The 24,460-nt window shown below is 42.1% G+C and overlaps 2 protein-coding genes across 2 annotated transcripts; both read right to left on the reverse strand.

Moving 5' to 3' along the window:
- Positions 1-247: 247 nt before the first annotated feature.
- LOC139829941 (F-box protein At5g07610-like) lies at positions 248-1,342 on the reverse strand. Its single transcript, XM_051372026.2, has 2 exons — positions 1,250-1,342; positions 248-1,174 (listed from the first exon to the last, which is right to left on the reverse strand). Exon 2 carries the CDS (start codon positions 1,133-1,135, stop codon positions 398-400), a length of 738 nt encoding a protein of 245 aa, XP_051227986.2. The 5' UTR covers positions 1,136-1,174; positions 1,250-1,342; the 3' UTR covers positions 248-397.
- Positions 1,343-21,852: 20,510 nt separating this feature from the next.
- On the reverse strand, positions 21,853-23,022 carry LOC127345543 (F-box protein At5g07610-like). The gene has a single exon (XM_051372029.2). The coding sequence runs from the start codon at positions 23,020-23,022 to the stop codon at positions 21,853-21,855; it is 1,170 nt and encodes a 389-aa protein (XP_051227989.1).
- Between the last annotated feature and the right edge of the window lie 1,438 nt (positions 23,023-24,460).

Genomic DNA, 24,460 nt, shown 5'->3' on the forward strand with positions numbered 1-24,460 from the left:
CGTAGAATGCGTCGCTTCATGCAATCCATCTCATATGACATAAGTGTGTTCTTGTGCCCACAAACTATGAAAATCATATTGTGCTCCGGGTGGATTGAGATAACATTGTAAATAGGGTACCCTGAACGAATATTTCTGAACAATCGCAAATGGCTAACAGTGTGCTTCAAGGTCCATTTTTCAGTACTGTAATCCTCAAGAACCCATACTAATAAGTTGGAACTATCAGAATCAGAACTTTCTTGGCAAATGATATCATCAGATTCAGAATCAGTACTGCATGTAAAATGTAGCTGTCCCTGTGATAGAAAGACATCGTTGACAGGAAACTCATAGCTGTATGGTGGCGAAGGAGTCCCAGTGAACCGCAAAAGTTTACCTTTGACATCAAAGGTGACTACCATATCATCGTATGCAGCCAAATGCATGATCCCATAAAAAAAAAAACACCTTTTGAATGAGCGGGTATCGCAAAGTCATCATACTTCTTAACCATTTTATGTGTCCAAACTCCAGCTTTGGACGAGTAAGTCGCCACCGCTTCAATACGTCCACCGTAATTGCTTAGCTCAGACTCATCTATACCCCATACCTCCTCACGAATGAACTCGAACACATGGAAATGTGCGGAGACAGCGGAGTCGAACCCGAGGCGAGTGACGTCCACCTTGCTGGACCATTCTGTGGAAGGCACAACCACCCATTTCTTGGTGGCCGGATTGCACACCACATAATCTACTGTCTCGGGATCTGTCTCCTTCCAACAGCGGCAGAGGAGGAGGCCGTTGCAGCAGTCCATGATATCAAGCCTCTCGCATTTTGGCAGGAATGATAGTGAGGGATCAATAAGATGGTAACATTTCCCTGGGATGTTGATGAAATAGCGAGCCGTCTTTGGAAAGCGGTCCGCGTTGTAGTCTTCATAAAAGAAGCCGGCGATGGACTGGGGCATCTTCTTGCGGTGGTCGGGGTGGGAGAAGAGGTCGCGCCAGCGCGTGGAGACGCACTTGCAGCAGCGTGAGGACTTGTAGGGCACGCGCGAGAATATGTCGGCGAGGATGTCGTCCGTGAGCTTGTCCACTGGGCTCCCCTTCACGCCCTTCTTCTTCTTCTTCTTCTTGGAGCCCGGCGCCATCGCCGTCCGTGGAGACGATAACGTCGAGGAGCGGCCAATCTGCGCACATCAGGGACTGAGAGGTTAGAGATCCATCCCGGTAGTGAGGGGAGCGTGATGGAAGAGAGGATCTACCAGGTGCGTGGTGGGCGAACGGCGAAGATGGGAGCGGCGGCTGCCAGCAAGCGAGCCAGGGTTTGGAGGAGGCAGCTGCGAGATGCGGCGGAAGCGGAAGTGAAGAGGACTGGGCCGGTCGTGCCAGTATTACCTTTTTTTTTTGTCGGAATGGGCCGTCTGAGTTAAAACCCACGTTGTTAAAAAAAGAGTTAAAACCCACAACTGAATTCCTCTCTCAGTCTTTGCTTGTGCTGAAAAGCAAATATAGAAGTTGCCCTTAAAAAAAGCAAATATAGAAGTAACATTGCTATGTAAAATAAAGGAAAAGGCTCCAATTTCTCCGGAGGGTGTGTCTTTCGCAACCTCCCAGTGCGGAGTCGTACGATGCCCCATACCACATGATCCTCCGCTCGCCACGCGTTTCATGGGCCCCACATCACCACACTCTCTCTCTCTCACCTATCTTCCTTCTCCATAGTTTTCCCTAATTTTTCTGCGACGAGATCTCAACAAACGCCATGTCCTAGCGCTCCACGTCTCCGTCTCCACGCGATTTAACGCCGCCTCCATTTCCAGCCAACATGAATGACACCTTCCCTTTCGCCGCCAACACTTCTGTCCACATCTCTCTCTCCCTCCCTTGGGAGGTGGCTCCTGTTGGAGATATGCCCAAGAGGCAATAATAAAATGGTTATTATAATATCTTTGAGTTTATGATAATGTTTACATACCATGCTATAATTGTATTTGTAGGATAATGTTGCATAGAAAACAAAAAATTTCCTACCGCGAACACGCAATCCAAGCCAAGATGCAATCTAGAAGACGGTAGCAACGAGAGGTTTATCGAGTCTCACCCTTGAAGAGATTCCAAAGCCTACAAGAGGAGGCTCTTGTTGCTGCGGTAGACGTTCACTTGCCGCTTGCAAAAGCGCGTAGAAGATCTTGATCACGATCGCTTCCGGTGCCACGAACGGGCAGCACCTCCGTACTCGGTCACACGTTCGGTTGTTGATGAAGACGACGTCCACCTCCCCGTTCTAGCGGGCAGCAGAAGTAGTAGTTCCTCTTGAATCCGACAGCACGACGGCGTGGTGTCGGTGGTGGTGGAGAAATCCGGCGGAGCTTCGCTTAAGCGTGCGGGATGTGGTGGAGGAGAGAGACCGCTAGGGTTTGGGGAGAGAGGGGGTTGGGCGCCGGCCCTCTAAGGGGTGCGGCCAAGGCTGAGCCAAAGAGTGGCTGCCCCCCTCCCTCTCCTCCCCATTATATAGGTGGAAGCACCAAGAGTTCTAGTCCAAGTCTTCGAATAAGACCCCAACACTAAAACCTCCCATATGTGGGAAACCTACTCAAGGAGGGAGTCCTACCCAAGGTGGGACTCCCACCTTTCCTTGAGGTGGGTTGGCCGGCCACCCTAGGGGAGTCCACCTTGGACTCCTCCCCTTTAGGGTTGGCTGGTCATGCATAGTGGAGTCCCTCCGGGACTCTACTTTCCATGGTGATTTCTTCCGGACTTTTCTAGAACCTTCTAGAACCTGCCATAAATGCACCGGATCATTTCCAAACTTGGAATATGACTTCCTATATATGAATCTTATTCTCCGGACCATTTCGGAACTCCTCGTGATGTCCGGGATCTCATCCGGGACTCCGAACAAATATTCGAACTCCATTCCATATTCAAGTTCTACCATTTCAACATCCAACTTTAAATATGTCACCCTACGGTTCGTGAACTATGCGGACATGGTTGAGTACTCACTCCGACCAATAACCAATAGCGGGATCTGGAGATCCATAATGGCTCCCACATATTCAACGATGACTTTAGTGATCGAATGAACCATTCACATACAATACCAATTCCCTTTGTCACGCGATATTTTACTTGTCCGAGGTTTGAACTAATGATATATCTTGTTATTAATAACATCCAATGTTCATGATTATGAAACTAATCATCCATTAATCAACAAGCTAGTTTAAGAGGCATACTAGGGACTTCTTGTTGTCTACATATCACACATGTACTAATGTTTCGGTTAATACAATTATAGCATGATATATAAACATTTATCATAAACATAAAGATATAAATAATAACCACTTTATTATTGCCTCTAGGGCATATCTCCTTCAGTCTCCCACTTGCACTAGAGTCAATAATCTAGTTTACATTTGTAAAGATATAACACCTTGGCCTTCTGGTGCTTTATCATGTTTTGCTCACGGGAGAGGTTTTAGTCAACGGATCTGACATGCTCAGAAACGTATGTATTTTGTAATTCATTTTGCGTCTCAACGCATCACTCATTTCCAAATGAGTCGGCATTAAATATGTTTAATCTTCTGGTGGAACCTTAATTCCGCGGTCTGAAATATGTTACTAATATTGTCATACACAATATAGCTTCAAAGTTCTGATTCCGTCGGAACTACACCATGTTCTCAAAAAACCTCTTGACTTAACATCCTTTGTCATTGTCAAAACAATGACATACTCTGCCTTCTTTTGTAGAATCCGTCACAATATTTAGAACTCTTCTAAATCTAGCATAGACAACTTCTAGCTTATTGTGCTACCTTTTAAACAACACTTAGTCTAATTTGAGATTGAAATTATATTTTATATGTGACAAAACCAATATCGGTGTAACACCTTACAGCGATTTGTTGGTCATTTCTTCATACAAATATATATATATATATATATCCTTAGTTCTTCTAAAGTACTCAAGGATATTCTTACTGTCGTCCCATGATCATCATATGAATCATTCTGGTATATGCTCATAACATTTTAGAGCACAAGATATCTGATTTTGTACATATTATTCGTGATCTAAAATCACTCATGTGTTTTTACTCATCGAGTGTCAGATACACTCAAGTCTTGTTAAACCTTCACATGACAAGAACATTTTCTTAATATTTCTATATTGAACTATTTCAATATCCATTCTATGTACTTTGACTTAAACTTATTATGTGTTTCAATCTATCTTCATAGATCTTGACACTAAATATGTTTTAGTCCATATCCTTTCATTGAAGTTACTTTTCAATGAAACATTTTAATCAAGTATATAATTATATTATTTATAACCAACTATATGTCATCTACATAAAGTATTATAAATATGTCTCAGCGCTCCCACTTAATTTCTTGCAAATGCAAGCCTCTTCATCATTTCTGATGAAATCAAAAACTCTTTGACTATTTCATCTGGTGAAGATTCCATCTCCGTAATACTCACTTCATCCAATTGAAGTTCGTATACCTATCTAGTATTCTACGGACTAGCAAAACAATTGGTTGTATCTTGTATACATACTTCTGTTAAGTAGTGTATTTTGCCATCCTACTAACATATCTCATAAAAGAAATATGTAGTGATTACTAGAATAATCCACATAGACTATAAGCATTGCTACGGAAGATTTAATCTTATCGTAATCAACTCTTTGAACTTTGTCGTAAACAATTTTTTCGACAAGTCGAGCTTCTTCAAGGATATTTCATCCAAGTCTATAGATCCATTTACTTTCAAAAAGTATTCATCTATTATGGATTTCATGGCGTATGGCCATTTTAACGGAGTCAGGGCCCATCATAACTTCTTTGTTTGTAGTTGGTTTATCATTATTCAAAATCAATCCTTTGTCCACAAATCATTTATTTGATCACAAAGTAAACCATACCTACAAGGTCCAATATGTACTTCGATCTCCATGGCTAAAACACTTTGTAGTCATGGGAGCCATGATCGTCGTGGCCACTTCCGAAATCAATTCCGATGCTGTGCTACTCTGATCATTATGCTCAGGTTCATAAACCTTATCAAGTTCTATTGTCCTCCCACTCAAATACTTCGCTAGAAATAATTTCTTGGAAATAAGAAACATTGACAAACACTTTTGTCTTTGTCTACATAGTGGGAAGAATTCCCAATCAATTCTCTGGGATAACCAACAAAGACATTCATCCGATTTTGGTTGTAAACTTATTTACTTATGCTATGCATACCAAAATTTTAAGAAAAGACTATTAGGATTCATACCCATACCATAACTCGTATGGTGTCATTTCAACGGATCATGATGATGCTCTATTAAGTGTAAAAGCGGTAGTCACTAAAGCATAATCCACAAAATATAATGGCATCAATATTTTATCTCATCATTGATCCAACAAGGTTTGGATACGTCTTTTGGATACTTCATCATCACTATGATACTCCAAGAAACGTGAGTTGTAGAACAACTTCATAACTCTCTTAGATGTTCGCTAAAACTCGTAATTCAAATATTTCCACCATGATCCAATCATAGATATTTGACTTTTCTATTACGATGATTTCTACTTCATGCTGAAATTTATTTGAATCCATTCAAATGTTTCAAACTTCTTCCTTATTGAATATATCCACATATATATACTCAATTCATTGTTGGAAGTTTTCATGAAGTAGAAGAATCTCCCGCACACAACTATGCCCAGTGAACCATATACATCATCATGTATTTTTCACTAAGTTAGTTGCCCGTTCAACTCTTGGCCTATGAACGGTATTTTAATCATTCTCTTTAGAAAAGATTTGCAAGCGCCAAATGATTCAAAAAATCAAATGACTCCAGAAATCCATTTGCATGGAGTTCCTTCATGTGTTCCTTTCTAACATGACCTAAATGGTGGTTCCACAAATAAGTGGAATTCAAATCATTTACCTTATGGCATTTTAGCGTCAGTGTTATGTATGTGTGTTTCACCATTAAGATTTATAATAACTTATCCATCGTACATGGAGTAATGTCATAATTTAAACAACTCATTGTTTTTATTTGACCAGAGCAAAATAACAATTTATTAAGCTCTTTATTATAAATTCTAAGGGCTAGATAGAATGCCAATGACGAACATAATAACACTTTATTTTTGTTCCTGACGTGCATTCCTATCATATTCCTTGTCAGTCACTTAGGCCATTGTATTCTTGTATTGCGTTGTTTTGTATGACACTTCATACCAACCAATATAGTACTAATACCCAAGAATTTCATAGTGTGAGTTAACTAGGAATACAACCATAACATGTATATCATTTATATACACCTGAGCTAGACTTTCTAGTCTTCTCTTTTCTTTTTGCCAAAATATCGTTTGCAGTTTCTCTTTTAGCTTTCCTCATTATTCAGAAAAACACTTCAACATCATTAACTTCTAGGTTTGTTGGTCAAATACCAATAACCTTGAGGTTCTTACTTTGAAGTTGATTATCATATGACAAGTGTTCCAGATTTCACTATTAGTAACTTTGTAATATGATGAACAATTTCACTCATAATTTTATCCATCATATCATGACAACTTTCCGAGACCATGTCTGTACATGCTAGGCTCGTAAAGTTTTAACCTTGGTATTTGCATGTGCAAATCTAGCTTGCACCCGTTTTATGCACACGTAGAATCTATCACACCCGATCATCACGTGATGCTTCGAAACGACGAGTCTTAGTAACGGTGCATATTTAAGGATGGTCACTTCATGGATATGCGAATATCGTTAGTGCCCCAATAGTTGGAGGATTGTGACGCCTTGCGTCTTCAACCTTCGTACATTCCCATAAAACTTATGAGTTTATGTAGTCTCACCAAACTTTATTCTATCATCTTGCAATAAGGTCTTAGATATCACATATATCTCATACCTTGATTATTTCTGAAAACTAAATTTTCAGCTCCTTACTTTTCAAACAGATTTGAACTTCAAGTTTCATGGAGACAAGATAACTTTAGGTACTAATTGAAACCATAGCTCTTTGAATCAACAATGTGAGGTTTACTAAAAGTTTGCAATAGGACTTAATCAATTCTTGATTCTTTAACAATACGGTACCAATCCGTAAAGTTTCTTGTCAGATTTTAACAGTATTTCTATCTCAATTACAAGACTAGCGCATGGTAAAAAACGGATGCCAATACTACAAAATTAATTCAAAATACTACTCAGACTATGTTTATGATAATTAGTTCATGTTTTAATCTAATTACTAATGAACTCCCACTTAATACAACATCCATCATAGTTGTTAAATGGTACACGATCCAAATTCACTACATCAAAAACCGATCATCACGTGAGATGATGTAGCTTCAATGGTGAACATCAACATGTTGATCATATCATCCATATGACTCGTGTTCAACCTTTCGGTTTCCGTTGTCCCGAGGCCATGTCTGTACATGCTAGGCTCGACAAGCAAACCCAAGTATTCCGCGTGTGCAACATGGCTTACACCCGTTGTATGTGAATCGTTGAATCTATCACATTCGATCATCACGAGATGCTTCGAAACGATGAACTGTTACAACGGTGCATACGAGGGGAGAACACTTTATTATCTTGATATTAATGTGAGGGATCATCTTATAATGCTACCGTCGCGATATAAGCAAAATAAGATGCATAAAGGATTAACATCACATGCAGTTCATATGTGATATGATATGGCCCTTTTGTCTTTGCGCCTTTGATCTTTATCTCCAAAGTACGGACATGATCTCCATCATCTTCGGGCATGATCTCCATCATCATCGGCGTAGCGTCAAGGTCCATGGCGCCGTCTTCATGGTTGTTCACCTCATGTAGCAACTATTACAACTACTTTGAAATACTACTCAACATGAAAATTAAAGACAACCATAAGGCTCCTGCCGGTTGCCACAATACAATAATGATCATCTCATACATATTCATCATCATATCATGGCCATATCACATCACCAAACCCTGCAAAAACAAGTTAGACGTCTCTAATTTGGTTTGCATATTTTACGTGGTTTAGGGTTTTCGAGAGAGATCTAATCTACCTACGAACATGAACCACAACGGTGATACTAATGTTTTCAATAGAAGAGTAAGTTGAATCTTCACTATAGTAGGAGAGACAGACACCCGCAAAGCCTCTTATGCAATACAAGTTGCATGTCGAACGAGGAACAAGTCTCATGAACGCGGTCATGTAAAGTTAGTCCGGGCCGCTTCATCCCACTATGCCACAAAGATGCAAAGTACTCAAACTAAAGATAACAAGAGCATCAACGCCCACAAAACCATTGTGTTCTACTCATGCAACCATCTATGCATAGACACGGCTCTGATACCACTGTAGGATAACGTTGCATAGAAAACAAAAAATTTCCTACCGCGAACACGCAATCCAAGCCAAGATGCAATCTAGAAGACGGTAGCAACGAGAGGTTTATCGAGTCTCACCCTTGAAGAGATTCCAAAGCCTACAAGAGGAGGCTCTTGTTGCTGCGGTAGACGTTCACTTGCCGCTTGCAAAAGCGCGTAGAAGATCTTGATCACGATCGCTTCCGGCGCCACGAACGGGCAGCACCTCCGTACTCGGTCACACGTTCGGTTGTTGATGAAGACGACGTCCACCTCCCCGTTCCAGCGGGCAGCGGAAGTAGTAGTTCCTCTTGAATCCGACAGCACGACGGCGTGGTGTCGGTGGTGGTGGAGAAATCCGGCGGAGCTTCGCTTAAGCTTGCGGGATGTGGTGGAGGAGAGAGACCGCTAGGGTTTGGGGAGAGAGGGGGTTGGGCGCCGGCCCTCTAAGGGGTGCGGCCAAGGCTGAGCCAAAGAGTGGCTGCCCCCCTCCCTCTCCTCCTCATTATATAGGTGGAAGCACCAAGAGTTCTAGTCCAAGTCTTCGAATAAGACCCCAACACTAAAACCTCCCATATGTGGGAAACCTACTCAAGGAGGGAGTCCTACCCAAGGTGGGACTCCCACCTTTCCTTGAGGTGGGTTGGCCGGCCACCCTAGGTGAGTCCACCTTGGACTCCTCCCCTTTAGGGTTGGCTGGTCATGCATAGTGGAGTCCCTCCGGGACTCTACTTTCCATGGTGATTTCTTCCGGACTTTTCTAGAACCTTCTAGAACCTGCCATAAATGCACCGGATCATTTCCAAACTTGGAATATGACTTCCTATATATGAATCTTATTCTCCGGACCATTCCGGAACTCCTCGTGATGTCGGGATCTCATCCGAGACTCTAGAACAAATATTCGAACTCCATTCCATATTCAAGTTCTACCATTTCAACATCCAACTTTAAGTGTGTCACCCTACGGTTCGTGAACTATGCGGACATGGTTGAGTACTCACTCCGACCAATAACCAATAGCGGGATCTGGAGATCCATAATGGCTCCCACATATTCAACGATGACTTTAGTGATCGAATGAACCATTCACATACAATACCAATTCCCTTTGTCACGCGATATTTTACTTGTCCGAGGTTTGATCTTCGGTATCACTCTATACCTTGTTCAACCTCATCTCCTGACAAGTACTCTTTACTCGCAAGTGGTATGTGGTCTCTTATGAACTCATTCATATGCTTGCAAGACATTAGACGACATTCCACCGAGAGGGCCCAGAGTATATCTATCCGTCATCGGGATGGACAAATCCCACTGTTGATCCATATGCCTCAACTCATACTTTCCGGATACTTAATCCCACCTTTATAGCCACCCATTTACGCAGTGGTGTTTGGTGTAATCAAAGTACCTTTCCGGTATAAGTGATTTACATGATCTCATGGTCATAAGGACTAGGTAACTATGTATCGAAAGCTTATAGCAAATAACTTAATGACGAGATCTTATGCTACGCTTAATTGGGTGTGTCCATTACATCATTCATATAATGATATAACCTTGTTATTAATAACATCCAATGTTCATGATTATGAAACTAATCATCCATTAATCAACAAGCTAGTTTAAGAGGCATACTAGGGACTTCTTGTTGTCTACATATCACACATGTACTAATGTTTCCGTTAATACAATTATAGCATGATATATAAACATTTATCATAAACATAAAGATATAAATAATAACCACTTTATTATTGCCTCTAGGGCATATCTCCTTCAGTATTAACCGAAACATTGATACATGTGTGTTATGTGAACAACAAGGAGTCCCTAGTAAGCCTCTTGTATAACTAGCTTGTTGATTAATAGATGATCATCGTTTCATGATCATGAACATTGGATGTTATTAATAACAAGGTTATGTCATTATGTGAATGATATAATGGACACACCCAATTAAGCATAGCATAAGATCACGTCATTAAGTTATTTGCTATAAGCTTTCTATACATAGTTACCTAGTCCTTATGACCATGCGATCATATAAATCACTTATACCGGAAAGGTACTTTGATTACATCAAATGCCACTGTGTAAATGGGTGGTTATAAAGGTGGGATTAAGTATCCAGAAAGTATGAGTTGAGGCATATGGATCAACAGTGGGATTTGTCCATCCCGATGACGGATAGATATACTCTGGGCCCTCTCGGTGGAATGTCGTCTAATGTCTTGCAAGCATATGAATAAGTTCATAAGAGACCACATACCACGGTACGAGTAAAGAGTACTTGTCAGGAGACGAGGTTGAACAAGGTATAGAGTGATACCGATGATCAAACCTCGGACAAGTAAAATATCGCGTGACAAAGGGAATTGGTATCGTATGTGAATGGTTCATTCGATTACTAAAGTCATCGTTGAATATGTGGGAGCCATTATGGATCTCCAGATCCCGCTATTGGTTATTGGTCGGACAGAAGTCTCAACCATGTCTACATAGTTCGCGAACCGTAGGGTGACACACTTAAGGTTTGATGTCGTTTAAGTAGATATGGAATATGGAATGGAGTTCGAAGTTTTGTTCGGAGTCTCGGATGGGATCCAGGACATCACGAGGAGTTCCGGAATGGTCCGGAGAATAAGATTCATATATAGGAAGTCACTTTCCAAGTTTGGAAATGATCCGGTGAATTTATGGAAGGTGGTTTCTAGAATTATCCGGAAATAAATCACTATGGAAGGAGGAGTCCCGGAGGGACTCCACAAACCCTAACCAGCCAACCAAGTGGGAGGGTGGAGTCCATGGTGGACTCCACCTCCTTGGCCGGCCAAGAAAAGGGGGAAGGGAGAGAGTCCCTGTCCCTCTAGGTTTCGTCCATAAGGCAGTTTTTCTGTTGGGGTCTTATTCGAAGACTTTGGGCAAACCCTTGGGGTTCCACCTATATAATGAGGAGTAGAGGGAGGGGGCAGCCCATGGCTTGGCCGCACCACCCCTGCCCCCCTTGAGGTCGGCGCCCATGGCACCCCCCCTCTCTCCCCAAACCCTAGCACCCCTCCTCCACTACTTCTCCCGCATATGCTTAGCGAAGCTCCGCCGGAGATCTCCATCGACACCGCCACCACGCCGTCGTGCTGCCGGGATTCCGAGGAGGATCTACTACTTCTGCTGCCCGCTGGAACGGGGAGAAGGACGTCGTCATCAACACCGAACGTGTGACCGAGTACGGAGGTGCTGCCCGATCGTGGCACCGTGATCAAGATCTTCTACGCGCTTTTGCAAGCGGCAAGTGATCGTCTACCGCAACAATAAGAGCCTACTCTTATAGGCTTTGGAAATCTTCAAGGGTTAGTCTCGTTCATCCCCTCGTTGCTCCCATCTTCTAGATTGCATCTTGGCTTGGATTGCGTTCTCGAGGTAGGAAAATTTTTGTTTTCTATGCAACGTATCCCTACAGTGGTATCAGAGCCAGGTCTATGCATAGATGGTTGCACGAGTAGAACACAATGGTTTTGTGGGCGTTGATGCTCTTGTTGTCTTTAGTTTGAGTACTTTCCATCTTTGTGGCATAGTGGGATGAAGCGGCCCGGACTAACTTTACATGACCGCGTTCATGAGACTTGTTTCTCGTTCGACATGCAACTTGTATTGCATAAGAGGCTTTGCGGGTGTCTGTCTCTCCTACTATAGTGAAGATTCAATTTACTCTTCTATTGACAACATTAGTATCACCGTTGTGGTTCATGTTCGTAGGTAGATTAGATCTCTCTCGAAAACCCTAAACCACGTAAAATATGCAAACCAAATTAGAGACGTCTAACTTGTTTTTGCAGGGTTTGGTGATGTGATATGGCCATAATGTGATGATGAATATGTATGAGATGATCATTATTGTATTGTGGCAACCGGCAGGAGCCTTATGGTTGTCTTTAATTTTCATGTTGAGTAGTATTTCAAAGTAGTTGTAATAGTTGCTACATGAGGTGAACAACCATGAAGACGGCGCCATGGACCTTGACGCTACGCCGACGATGATGGAGATCATGCCCGTTGATGATGGAGATCATGTCCGTGCTTTGGAGATGAAGATCAAAGGCGCAAAGACAAAAGGGCCATATCATATCACATATGAATTGCATGTGATGTTAATCCTTTATGCATCTTATTTTGCTTAGAACGCGATGGTAGCATTATAAGATGATCCCTCACATTAATATCAAGATAATAAAGTGTTCTCCCCTCGTATGCACCGTTGCCAAAGTTCGTCGTTTCAAAGCATCTTGTGATGATCGGATGTGATAGATTCAACGTTCATATACAACGGGTGTAAGCCATGTTTCACACGCGGAATACTTGGGTTTGCTTGACGAGCCTAGCATGTACAGACATGGCCTCGGGACAACAGAAACCGAAAGGTTGAACACGAGTCATATGGATGATATGATCAACATGTTGATGTTCACCATTGAAGCTACATCATCTCACGTGATGATCGGTTTTGGTGTAGTGGATTTGGATCGTGTACCACTTAACAACTATGAGGGATGTTGTATTAAGTGGGAGTTCATTAGTAATTAGATTAAAACATGAACTAATTATCATAAACATAGTCTGAGTAGTATTTTGAATTAATTTTGTAGTATTGGCATCCGTTTTTCTACCATGCGCTAGTCTTGTAATTGAGATAGAAATACTGTTAAAATCTGACAAGAAACTTTACGGACTGGTACCGTATTGTTAAAGAATCAAGAAGTGATTAAGTCCTATAGCAAACTTTTAGTAAACCTCACATTGTTGATTCAAAGAGCTATGGTTTCAATTAGTACATAAAGTTATCTTGTCTCCGTGAAACTCGAAGTTCAAATCTGTCTGAAAAGTAAGGAGCTAAAAATTTAGTTTTCAGAAATAATCAAGGTATGAGATATATATGATATCTAAGACCTTATTGCAAGATGATAGAATATAATTTGGTGAGACTACATAAACTCATAAGTTTTATGGGAATGTACGAAGGTTGAAGACGCAAGGCGTCCCAATCCTCCAACTATTGGGGCACTAACAATATTCGCATATCCATGAAGTTATCATCCTTAGTATGCACCGTTGCTAAGACTCGTCGTATCGAAGCATCACGTGATGATCGGGTGTTATAGATTCTATGTGTGCGTACAACGGGTGCAAGCCAGATTTGCATATGCGAATACTAAGGTTAAAACTTTACGAGCCTAGCATGTACAGACATGGTCTCAGAAAGTCATCATGATACAATGGATAAAATTATGAGTAAAATTGTTCATCATATTACAAGGTTACTAATAGTGAAATCCGGAACACTTTACATATGATGATCAACTTCAAAGTAAGAACCTCAAGGTTATTGGTATTTGACCAACAAACCAAGAAGTTATTGAAGTTGATGTGTTTTTCTGAATAATGAGGAAAGCTAAAAGAGAAACTACAAAAGATTATTGGCAGAAAGAAAGAAAAAACTAGAATGTCTAGCTCAGGTGTATATAAATGATATACATGTTATGGTTGTATTCCTAGTTAGGTCTCACAATGAAATTCTTGGGTATTTGTACCATATTGGTTGGTATGAAGTGTCATACAAAACAACGCAATACAAGAATACAATCGCCTAAGTGACTGACAATGAATATGATAGGAATACACGTCTGGAACAAAATAAAGTGTTATTATGTTCGTCGTTGGCATTCTATCTAGCCTTTAGGATTTATAATAAAGAACTTAATAATTGTTATTTTGCTCTGGTCAAATGAAAACAATGAGTTGTTCAAATTATGACATTACTCCATGTACGATGGATAAGTTATTATAAATCTTAATGGTGAAACACACACACATAATACTGACGCTAAAATGCCATAAGGCAAATGATTTGAATTCCACTTATTTGCGGAACCGCCATTTAGGTCATGTTAGAAAGGAACGCATGAAGGAACTCCATGCAAATGGATTTTTGGAGTCATTTGATTTTTCGAATCATTTGGCGCTTGCAAATCTTTTCTAAAAGAGAATGACTAAAATACCGTTCATAGGCCAAGAGTTGAACGGGCAACTAACTTAGTGAAAACATACATAATGATATATGTGGTTCACTGGGCATAGTTGTGTGCGGGAGATTCTTCTACTTCATGAAAACTTTCAACAATGAATTGAGTATATATGTGGATATATTCAATAAGGAAGAAGTTTGAAACATTTGAATGGATTCAAATAAATTTCAGCATGAAGTGGAAATCATCGTAATAGAAAAGTCAAATATCTATGATTGGATCATGGTGAAAATATTTGAATTACGAGTTTTAGCGAACATCTAAGAGAGTCATGAAATTGTTCTACAACTCACATTTCTTGGACTATCATAATGATGATATAGTATCCGAGAGATGTATCCAAACCTTGTTGGATTAATGATGAGATAAAATATTATGACGCCATTATATTTTTGTGGATTATGCTTTAGTGACTACCGCTTTTACACTGAATAGAGCATCATCATGATCCGTAGAAATGACACCATATGAGTTATGGCATGGGTATGAACCCTAATAGTCCTTTCTTAAATTTTGGTATGCATAGCATAAGTAAATAAGTTTACAACCAAAATCGGATGAATGTCTTTGTTGGTTATCCCAGAGAATTGATTGGGAATTCTTCCCACTATGGAGACAAAGACAAAAGTGTTTGTCAATGTTTCTTATTTCCAAGAAATTGTTTCTAGCGAAATTTTTGAGTGGGAGGACAATAGAACTTGATAAAGTTTATGAACCTGAGCATAATGATCAGAGTAGCGCAACATCGGAATTGGTTCCAGAAGCGGCCACGACGATCATGGCTCCCATGACTACAAAGTGTTTTAGCCATGGAGATCGAAGTACATATTGAACCTTGTAGGTATGGTTTACTTTGTGATCAAATAAATGATTTGTGGACAAAGGATTGATTTTGAACAATGATAAACCAACTACAAACAAAGAAGTTATGATGGGCCCCGACTCCGTTAAAATGGCTATACGCCATGAAATCCAAGATAGATAAATACTTTTTGAAAGTAAATAGATCTATAAAATTGATGGACTTGGATGAAATATCCTTGAAGAAGCTCGACTTGTCGAAAAGTTGTTTACGACAAAGTTCAAAGAGTTGACTACGATAAGATTAGATCTTCCGTAGCAATGCTTATAGTCTATGTGGATTATTCTAGTAATCACTACATATTTCTTTTATGAGATATGCTAGTAGGATGGCAAAATACATTACTTATCAGACGTGTGTATTAAAGGTGTATACAAGATACAACCAATTGTTTTGCTAGTCCGTGGAATACTAGAATAGGTATACAAACTTCAATTGGATGAAGTGAGTATCACGGAGTTGGAATCTTCACCAGATGAAATAGTCAAAGAGTTTTTGATTTCATCAGAAACGATGAAGAGGCTTGCATTTCCAAGAAATTAAGTGGGAGCGATGAGACATATTTATAATACTTTATGTAGATGACATATAGTTGGTTATAAATGATGTAATTATATACTTGATTAAAAAGGTTTCATTGAGAAATTAACTTCAATGAAAGGATATGGACTGAAACAAAGTTAGTGTCAAGATCTATGAAGATAGATTGAAACACATAATAAGTTTAAGTCAAAGTACATAGAATGGATATTGAAGTAGTTCAATATAGAAATATTAAGAAAATGTTCTTGTCATGTGAAGGTTTAACAAGACTTGAGTGTATCTGACACTCGATGAGTAAAAACACATGAGTGATTTTAGATCATGAATAATATGTACATAATCAGATATCTTGTGCTCTAAAAGGTTAGGAGCATATACCAGAATGATTCATGTGATGATCATTGAAAAACAGTAAGAATATTCTTGAGTACTTAAGAAGAACCAAGAATATATATATATAGTTTTTGTATGAAGAAATGACAAACAAATCGCTGTAAAGTGTTGCACCGATATTTATTTTGTCACATATGAAAATAAAATTTCAATTTCAAATTAGACTAAGTGTTGTTTAAAAGGTAGCACAATGAGCTAGAAGTTGTCTATGCTAGATTTAGAAGAGTTCTAAATATTGTGACGGATTCTACAAAAGAAGGCAGAGTATGTGATTGTTTTGACAATGACAAAGGATGTTAAGTCAAGAGGTTCTTTTAGAACTTGGTGTAGTTCCGACAGAGTCAGAATTTTGAAGCTATATTGTGTGTGACAATATTAGTGACACATTTCAGACCGCGGAATTAAGGTTCCACCAGAAGATCAAACATATTTAATGCCGACTCATTTGGAAATGAGTGATGCGTTGAGACGCAAATGAATTACAAAATACATACGTTTCTGAGCGTGTCAGATCCGTTGACTAAAACCTCTCCCGTGAGCAATACATGATAAAGCACCGGAAGGCCAAGGTGTTATATCTTTACAAATGTAAACTAGATTATTGACTCTAGTGCAAGTGGGAGACTGTTGGAGATATGCCCAAGAGGCAATAATAAAATGGTTATTATAATATCTTTGAGTTTATGATAATGTTTACATACCATGCTATAATTGTATTAACCGAAACATTGATACATGTGTGTTATGTGAACAACAAGGAGTCCCTAGTAAGCCTCTTGTATAACTAGCTTGTTGATTAATAGATAATCATCGTTTCATGATCATGAACATTGGATGTTATTAATAACAAGGTTATGTCATTATGTGAATGATATAATGGACACACCCAATTAAGCATAGCATAAGATCACGTCATTAAGTTATTTGCTATAAGCTTTCGATACATAGTTACCTAGTCCTTATGACCATGAGATCATATAAATCACTTATACCGGAAAGGTACTTTGATTACATCAAACGCCACTGCGTAAATGGGTGGTTATAAAGGTGGGATTAAGTATCCAGAAAGTATGAGTTGAGGCATATGGACCAACAGTGGGATTTGTCCATCCCGATGACGGATAGATATACTCTGGGCCCTCTCGGTGGAATGTCGTCTAATGTCTTGCAAGCATATGAATAAGTTCATAAGAGACCACATACCACGGTACGAGTAAAGAGTACTTGTCAGGAGACGAGGTTGAACAAGGTATAGAGTGATACCGATGATCAAACCTCGGACAAGTAAAATATCGCGTGACAAAGGGAATTGGTATCGTATGTGAATGGTTCATTCGATCACTAAAGTCATCGTTGAATATGTGGGAGCCATTATGGATCTCCAGATCCCGCTATTGGTTATTGGTCGGAGAGAAGTCTCAACCATGTCTACATAGTTCGCGAACCGTAGGGTGACACACTTAAGGTTTAATGTCGTTTAAGTAGATATGGAATATGGAATGGAGTTCGAAGTTTTGTTCGGAGTCTCGGATGGGATCCAGGACATCACGAGGAGTTCCGGAATGGTCCGGAGAATAAGATTCATATATAGGAAGTCACTTTCCAAGTTTGGAAATGATCCGGTGAATTTATGGAAGGTGGTTTCTAGAATTATCCGGAAATAAATCACTATGGAAGGAGGAGTCCCGGAGGGACTCCACAAACCCTAACCAGCCAACCAAGTGGGAGGGTGGAGTCCATGGTGGACTCCACCTCCTTGGCCGGCCAAGAAAAGGGGGAAGTGAGAGAGTCCCTGTCCCTCTAGGTTTCGTCCATAAGGCAGTTTTTCTGTTGGGGTCTTATTCGAAGACTTTGGGCAAACCCTTGGGGTTCCACCTATATAATGAGGAGGAGAGGGAGGGGGCAGCCCATGGCTTGGCCGCACCACCCCTGCCCCCCTTGAGGCCGGCGCCCATGGCACCCCCCCTCTCTCCCCAAACCCTAGCACCCCTCCTCCACTACTTCTCCCGCATATGCTTAGCGAAGCTCCGCCTGAGATCTCCATCGACACCGCCACCACGCCGTCGTGCTGCCGGGATTCCGAGGAGGATCTACTACTTCCGCTGCCCGCTGGAACGGGGAGAAGGACGTCGTCATCAACACCGAACGTGTGACCGAGTACGGAGGTGCTGCCCGATCGTGGCACCATGATCAAGATCTTCTACGCGCTTTTGCAAGCGGCAAGTGATCGTCTACCGCAGCAATAAGAGCCTACTCTTATAGGCTTTGGAAATCTTCAAGGGTTAGTCTCGTTCATCCCCTCGTTGCTCCCATCTTCTAGATTGCATCTTGGCTTGGATTGCGTTCTCGCGGTAGGAAATTTTTTGTTTTCTATGCAACGTATCCCTACAGCTCCATGGCGGCCGTCGTTGCTACATCAAGGAACATCTGGGCATGGGTAGGCCGGCCCGTCCTGACCCGGCTCGAAAATCCCGGACCAGGCCGGGTCGGGCTTGCACTTCGGGCTGGGCTCGGGCCTGAAATCTGAGCCCGAACGTCAGGCCGGGCCGGGCTTGGGCGTTCATTTTCGCGCATTTTAGCCTGGCCGGGCCGGGCTTTTTGCTCATTCGGGCTGGGTTCGGGCTTAAATTACAGTCCCGACGGTCAGGCCGGGCCGGGCTCGGGCCTGACTTTTTACCCGCGGGCTTTTTAAAGCCCGGCCCGAAGCCCGGACCGGCCCGAACTTTGCCCAGGTGTACATCAAGGGGAGGAGGCGCGCACGACGGTGCTACAAGGTCAGGCCGCCAGTGCTACTACAAGAGGTGCGCTGCTTCGAGTGGCGATCATAGCTACTATAAGAAGAGGCAGAAGAGCTGGGAACCACGAGCCTGGGCAGTGGCGGTGAAGCTGCATATGCTGTGTGGAGGTGCTGCGAGAGGTTGTCAGTAGAGTTGCATATGTTGTGTGGTGGATCTGCAATCCCCCGTCACCGGAGCAAAGGATGGGAGCTAGAGCTGCAAATCCTCACCACCGCTACTGCAAAAGCTGGCTGCCAGAGCTGCAAAGGCTGGCCACCGGAGTTGCAAAGGTGGTGGTGCGGCCAACCAGGACGGTGGTGCTGCCATAGGCGGACGATGGTGCTTCCATCGGTTGGAGGCGGTGCTGCAAGGAGGGCGGTCCCTCACTAGACTTTTTCTTCGTGTGTCAGTGATGCTGCCATAGGTGGGCGTTGCTGCTTCCATTGGTGCGATACGGTGCTGCAAGGAGGGGGTGTTGGAGGTGCCAACTGGGAGTCCAGACGTCAGTGGTGTTGCCGGGAAGGTCGCTCACCGAACTTTTTCGGACGACGGTGCATTTTGCCTGACTTGTTCAAGCAACGGTGTGGTAGCGTGGGGGATTTTGTTCTCGTTCTGTGTGAGGAGGAGAGGTGCACACAGGTGGTAGTCAAGAGGGACGGTGTCGATTGTTAAAGCCAGAGGTTCGGGAGGAGTTATCCTCCGAAGGATTATCAACGCTCCCCTAAAATAAAAATAACTCGATTTCTACAAAATGCAAGTAGACTGTTTGACTTGTCCGAGCGCAAACTTGTGAACCCCACGGATCATTCTCCCATTTTCCATTCTCTCATCGGTCCATTGTCACGGTGAGAGTGATACTAGTCCAAAAATTGTGGGAATCGTCTTCGTACTGATATAATTTTGAGATGGCACAACGAAGATTGACACTTGTAACAGCTGACTTCGTTTTACTTTAATGATGGCCTGCCATCGTGCGGATGAAACTCTGCATTGCTGATCCACGTCCCTGTGCTCCTCACCCTAAAGCCAGAGCCAGGTGAGGCAGAACAGGAACTGTGCCCAGCATTGGAGGGGGTAGTGTCTATCAATATACATCAACAGAAGACAAGGCAGTAGTGAGCTCAAGGAGTGTATCCAACAAGACCGGGACAGCAGAAAGTATATCTGGATCTTGTATATAAGACACTCACTGATGTGTTGTGACAGGCACATTCCATTGGGGAAAAAAAGCACAGTTAACTTCATGCCACTGAGTTCTAGCTTCAATGCAATATAGCTATTCCATGAGGATCTAGATTTCCTGGCTAGAGATTAAGAACGACCACCCATGATATTGGAGAAAAATATCTTTCTTAGATGAAGTTATGGCCTAGCAGTCTGCATCACTGCACACACTGGTAGTACCCAACAGTAGATAAAAAAAAACTGCGGAAAAAAAGCCAAACAGTCGAATGGTGAAATGATCAGACATTACATTCCTATCCGGGAGTTAACTTCTACCTTGTATTATTAGTTGGTCAGCAATATTCAGATAAAAAGAGCAGTTAAGCAATACAATGTCCTTTCGTAAAAACAAAAGCAATACAATGTCGATATTTTCCTTAGGGACACCCGGCAGTTAATTCTACCTTGTATTATTCACTGCATAAATATCAATTTCAGTTGTTTCGGAGGTCCAGGTGACCCACCCCTCGAGCACAAAAGACCAGTCTTAGAAGGAAATTCTTGGAAATAAGGCAGGCACCATGCAAAGATCATCATATGCAGAGTAGAAAATTGCTAAGAAATAAACTGTCGCAGCTTGCTCAAATCAGATTAAAGAAATATGATTGGATAATCTGATGATAGAATTGTTGATTGGTATCACGCAACAGACACAAGAATAAATCAACAGCAGTCAAAAAGCTAACAGCTGAATGGTGAAATGATCAAACATTACTTTCCTCCTTGCCTAGTCAGTAGTCAGCACTGTTCCAATAAAAGAGCAGGTACAAGTTGGAAATATTTATAGGGACAACTTAAAATCAACTTATTACAATCATTATACCGATCCCAAACGACAGGCTAGTCATGGTATGAAATTCATGAAAATAGAGCAGGCACCATACAAAGAACTAGTATATGTAAAACCAACAGAAAGAGAAAGCATCTGCAATCAAAATTTCATAATTCAGGTGGAACCAAACCCATCATTCACTACATATGTATTGCAACAAACGAATTGTCCAATTAAATAAAAATAGCTAGGAAGAAATGACATAAATCCAATTCCAACTCCAAAAAAGTGTATCCTGACCATCTGCTATGGAACTCCAGGAAAAGCACCTTACACAAAGATCATTTCATTATTAACTGGAGATCAAAAATAGGATGGTGACATTCAGTATCATGACAAAGCAAAAGGAGATCCAAATGCAAAACTTGCAACATATACAAAATTGAGAAAATATGCATCAACATAATTCAGAAGTTAAATTTTAATGAACAAAACAATTGTAATATACATGATTGAAGTACTAGGGTGTTACACGACTGCGCGGACTGCTAACAGCCATGAATATATACAAGTAAACGGACACAAGCAGAATTTCTAAGTTGACTGAACAGCTAACCAGATGAAGCCAGGTCCAGGCATGACTGCACTCAAGCACCGTCTTTAACCATCACAACTTAAGAAAGATCTACCCAACTCACTTTTGGTCCTACTCAAGACGTAACTCCAATAGTATAATATCATTAGAAAGATGGACAAATGCGAAGCTACACTATGCAAGTAAGAGATTTATTACCCATCTGCCAATGCCTCCGAGAACAAGGGAACATATGGAAGATAAGGAGTCTTGCCCCACTGATTTTGACAATCCCGTCCAAGTTGGCATATAAAACACAGCTTTCTGCGATCCAGTTCATACGACATTAGTGTGTTCTCGTGCCCACAAACTATGAAAATCACATTGCGTTCTGGGTGGAATGAGATGAAACTGAAATGATCTGCAAATGACGAATACCGTGCTCCAAACAGCTCCAGGAGGCTGACATTGTGCTTCAAAGTCCACTCTTCAACATTGTAGTCCTCAAGAGCCCAGACTAATAGTTCAGAACCAGCATAAATATTTGCGAGATACAACTGTCCCTGTGATACAAAAATAGCATCGTCTCGGGCATCATCATAGTACGGCGGCACACGAATATCAATGAACCGCCATTCATTTCCTTCCACGTTAACAGCTGCTATAAACTTATAAGAGGTAGCCGAATGCAGGATCCCGTTTAAAAAAACGCCTTTTGAATCCTTGGGTATTGCAAATGCAAAGCTGTCCAGGCTTTGATGCTTCCAAACTCCAACTGCAGACGAGTATATCGCCAGTGTTTCAATGCGTCCGTCACAGGGGGTTAGCTCAGATTCATCTATACCCCATGCCTTCTCATCAATGAACTCAAACACATGGAAGTGAGAGGAGACCGTTGGGTCGAATCCGAGGCGAGCGACGTTTACCTTGCTGGACCAATCGGTGGCAGACACAAGGACCCATTTCTGCGTGGCCGGGTTGCACACCACGTAGTCCAATGTCTTGCGATCAGCTGTCTTCCAACAGCGGCAGAGGAGAAGTCCATTACAGCAGTCCAAGATGTCAAGGCTGTCGTACCGGGGCAGGAATGATAGTGACGGGTCGACGAGAGGGCCGCCTTCCCCAGAGACCTTGGTGAAATATCGAGCTGTGTTGGGGAACTGGTTGTTGTTGCAGCCATCGTGGAAGAAGCCGGCGAGGGGCTGGGGCAGCTTCTTGCGGTGGTCGGGGTGGGAGAAGAGGTCGCGCCAGCGCGTGGAGACGCACTTGCAGCAGCAGGTGGACTTGTAGGGCAAGCGCGAGATGATATCCACGAGGATGTCGTCGTTGAGCTTGGACATCGGGTCGCCGCCCATCAATTCCCCCTCCATGGGGTCCTGCGCCATCGCCGTCTGTTGGTAGAGACGAGGGGCGCCGAATCTGCAGAACGGAGAAGAGGATTAGAAATTCGTCGTGGGTAGAGCGTGTGGGGAGAGACCAAGTGCTTATTGCGCGAGCTGGGAAGCGAGGAATGGCGAGAGCGACGGTTTGGGTTCGTGTGCGAATTGCGGAAGTGGGGATTTTTTTAGGGAACTCACTGCACAGGTGGGAGGTGGAAGACGAACGATGGGGGAAGGCAGGTATCTGGTCAGTATTTCGCGGGAATGGGCCGTCAGACTAAAAATGCGTTACATAGCAGTGGAAATGTAGAACCAGACGTCCAGACCTACGACTCCACGGTAAGTTAACAGTGTCAGTGAACGAAAAATAAGTGGTGTTCCCTGAACAAAAAGTAGCGTGCCAACATAGCTAGCAGCACATCCGGCCAGTCCTATACACCGACCAGGTCGGTGCCGATGCGGTTGCCGCACACCCTGGTCGGGTATTGGGCCTGGCCCAGTTAGCGTTTTTTCGATTTCGCTTTTGTTTTCTCTTTTTTTCTTTTCTGTTTTCTGTTTTATTTTCTTTTCTTTCTGTTTTATTTTCTTTGTTTAAATTGAAAAAGTCTATATACGAAAAATGTTTAAATTTGAAAAACGTTCAAATTTGAAAATTAAAAAAATTCGAAAATTGTTCAAATATAAAAATTGTTCAAATTCAAAAATTGTTCAAATATGAAAATCGTTCATATTCGAAATTTGTTCAAATTCGAAAATTGTTCTAATATGAAAATCGTTCAAATTCGAAAATTGTTCAAATTTTGAAATTGTACATAGAATTTTTTTTTAAAATTAAAAAATTTCAAATCTGAAAAATGTTCAGATTTTTAAAAAGTGATTTCTTCTTAATTTGAAAAATAGTAAAATTTGAAAAATGTTCAGATTATGAAAAAGATGTCTTTTAAAAAAGAAAACAAACAGCAGAAAACAAAAAGAAACGAAAAAAAAACGGCTTACCTGTTGTTGGGCTGCAGCCCAGTTGGTAACGCGGGGCGCGCAGGGTGTGCGGTAACCCGATCGGCACCGACCAGCTCGGTGGGTAGCACCTCCCGCACATCCTAACTAGTACAATCCTGGGTTTAAGAGCAGTCCACTGTCCCCCGTATGGACTCCGGGTTTAGGCCCATATGGGTCGTCCTCCGCCTTGACAATGGACGCCGCCGCCATGTACTTCGGCTGCGGCGTCCACTCCTGCTCGACGTGTTGGAGCTGGCGCGGCGAAGAAGGGTTGCGCCGTTCGCAGATAACGACGCCGCCGCCGCCATGGCGGCGCCTGTGAGGAGCCGCCTCCTCCTACTCGTCCTTCACAGTTGCCAAGAAACGTGGCGATGGCGTGTGCTACGGCGAGTACCTCGCCAAGGAAGGCGACAGCGTCTGACACCGCGCTGTCCACCTCCCCTAGCCT

This window comes from Lolium perenne, chromosome 3 (genome assembly GCF_019359855.2).
Source record: "Lolium perenne isolate Kyuss_39 chromosome 3, Kyuss_2.0, whole genome shotgun sequence".
NCBI lineage: Eukaryota > Viridiplantae > Streptophyta > Magnoliopsida > Poales > Poaceae > Lolium > Lolium perenne.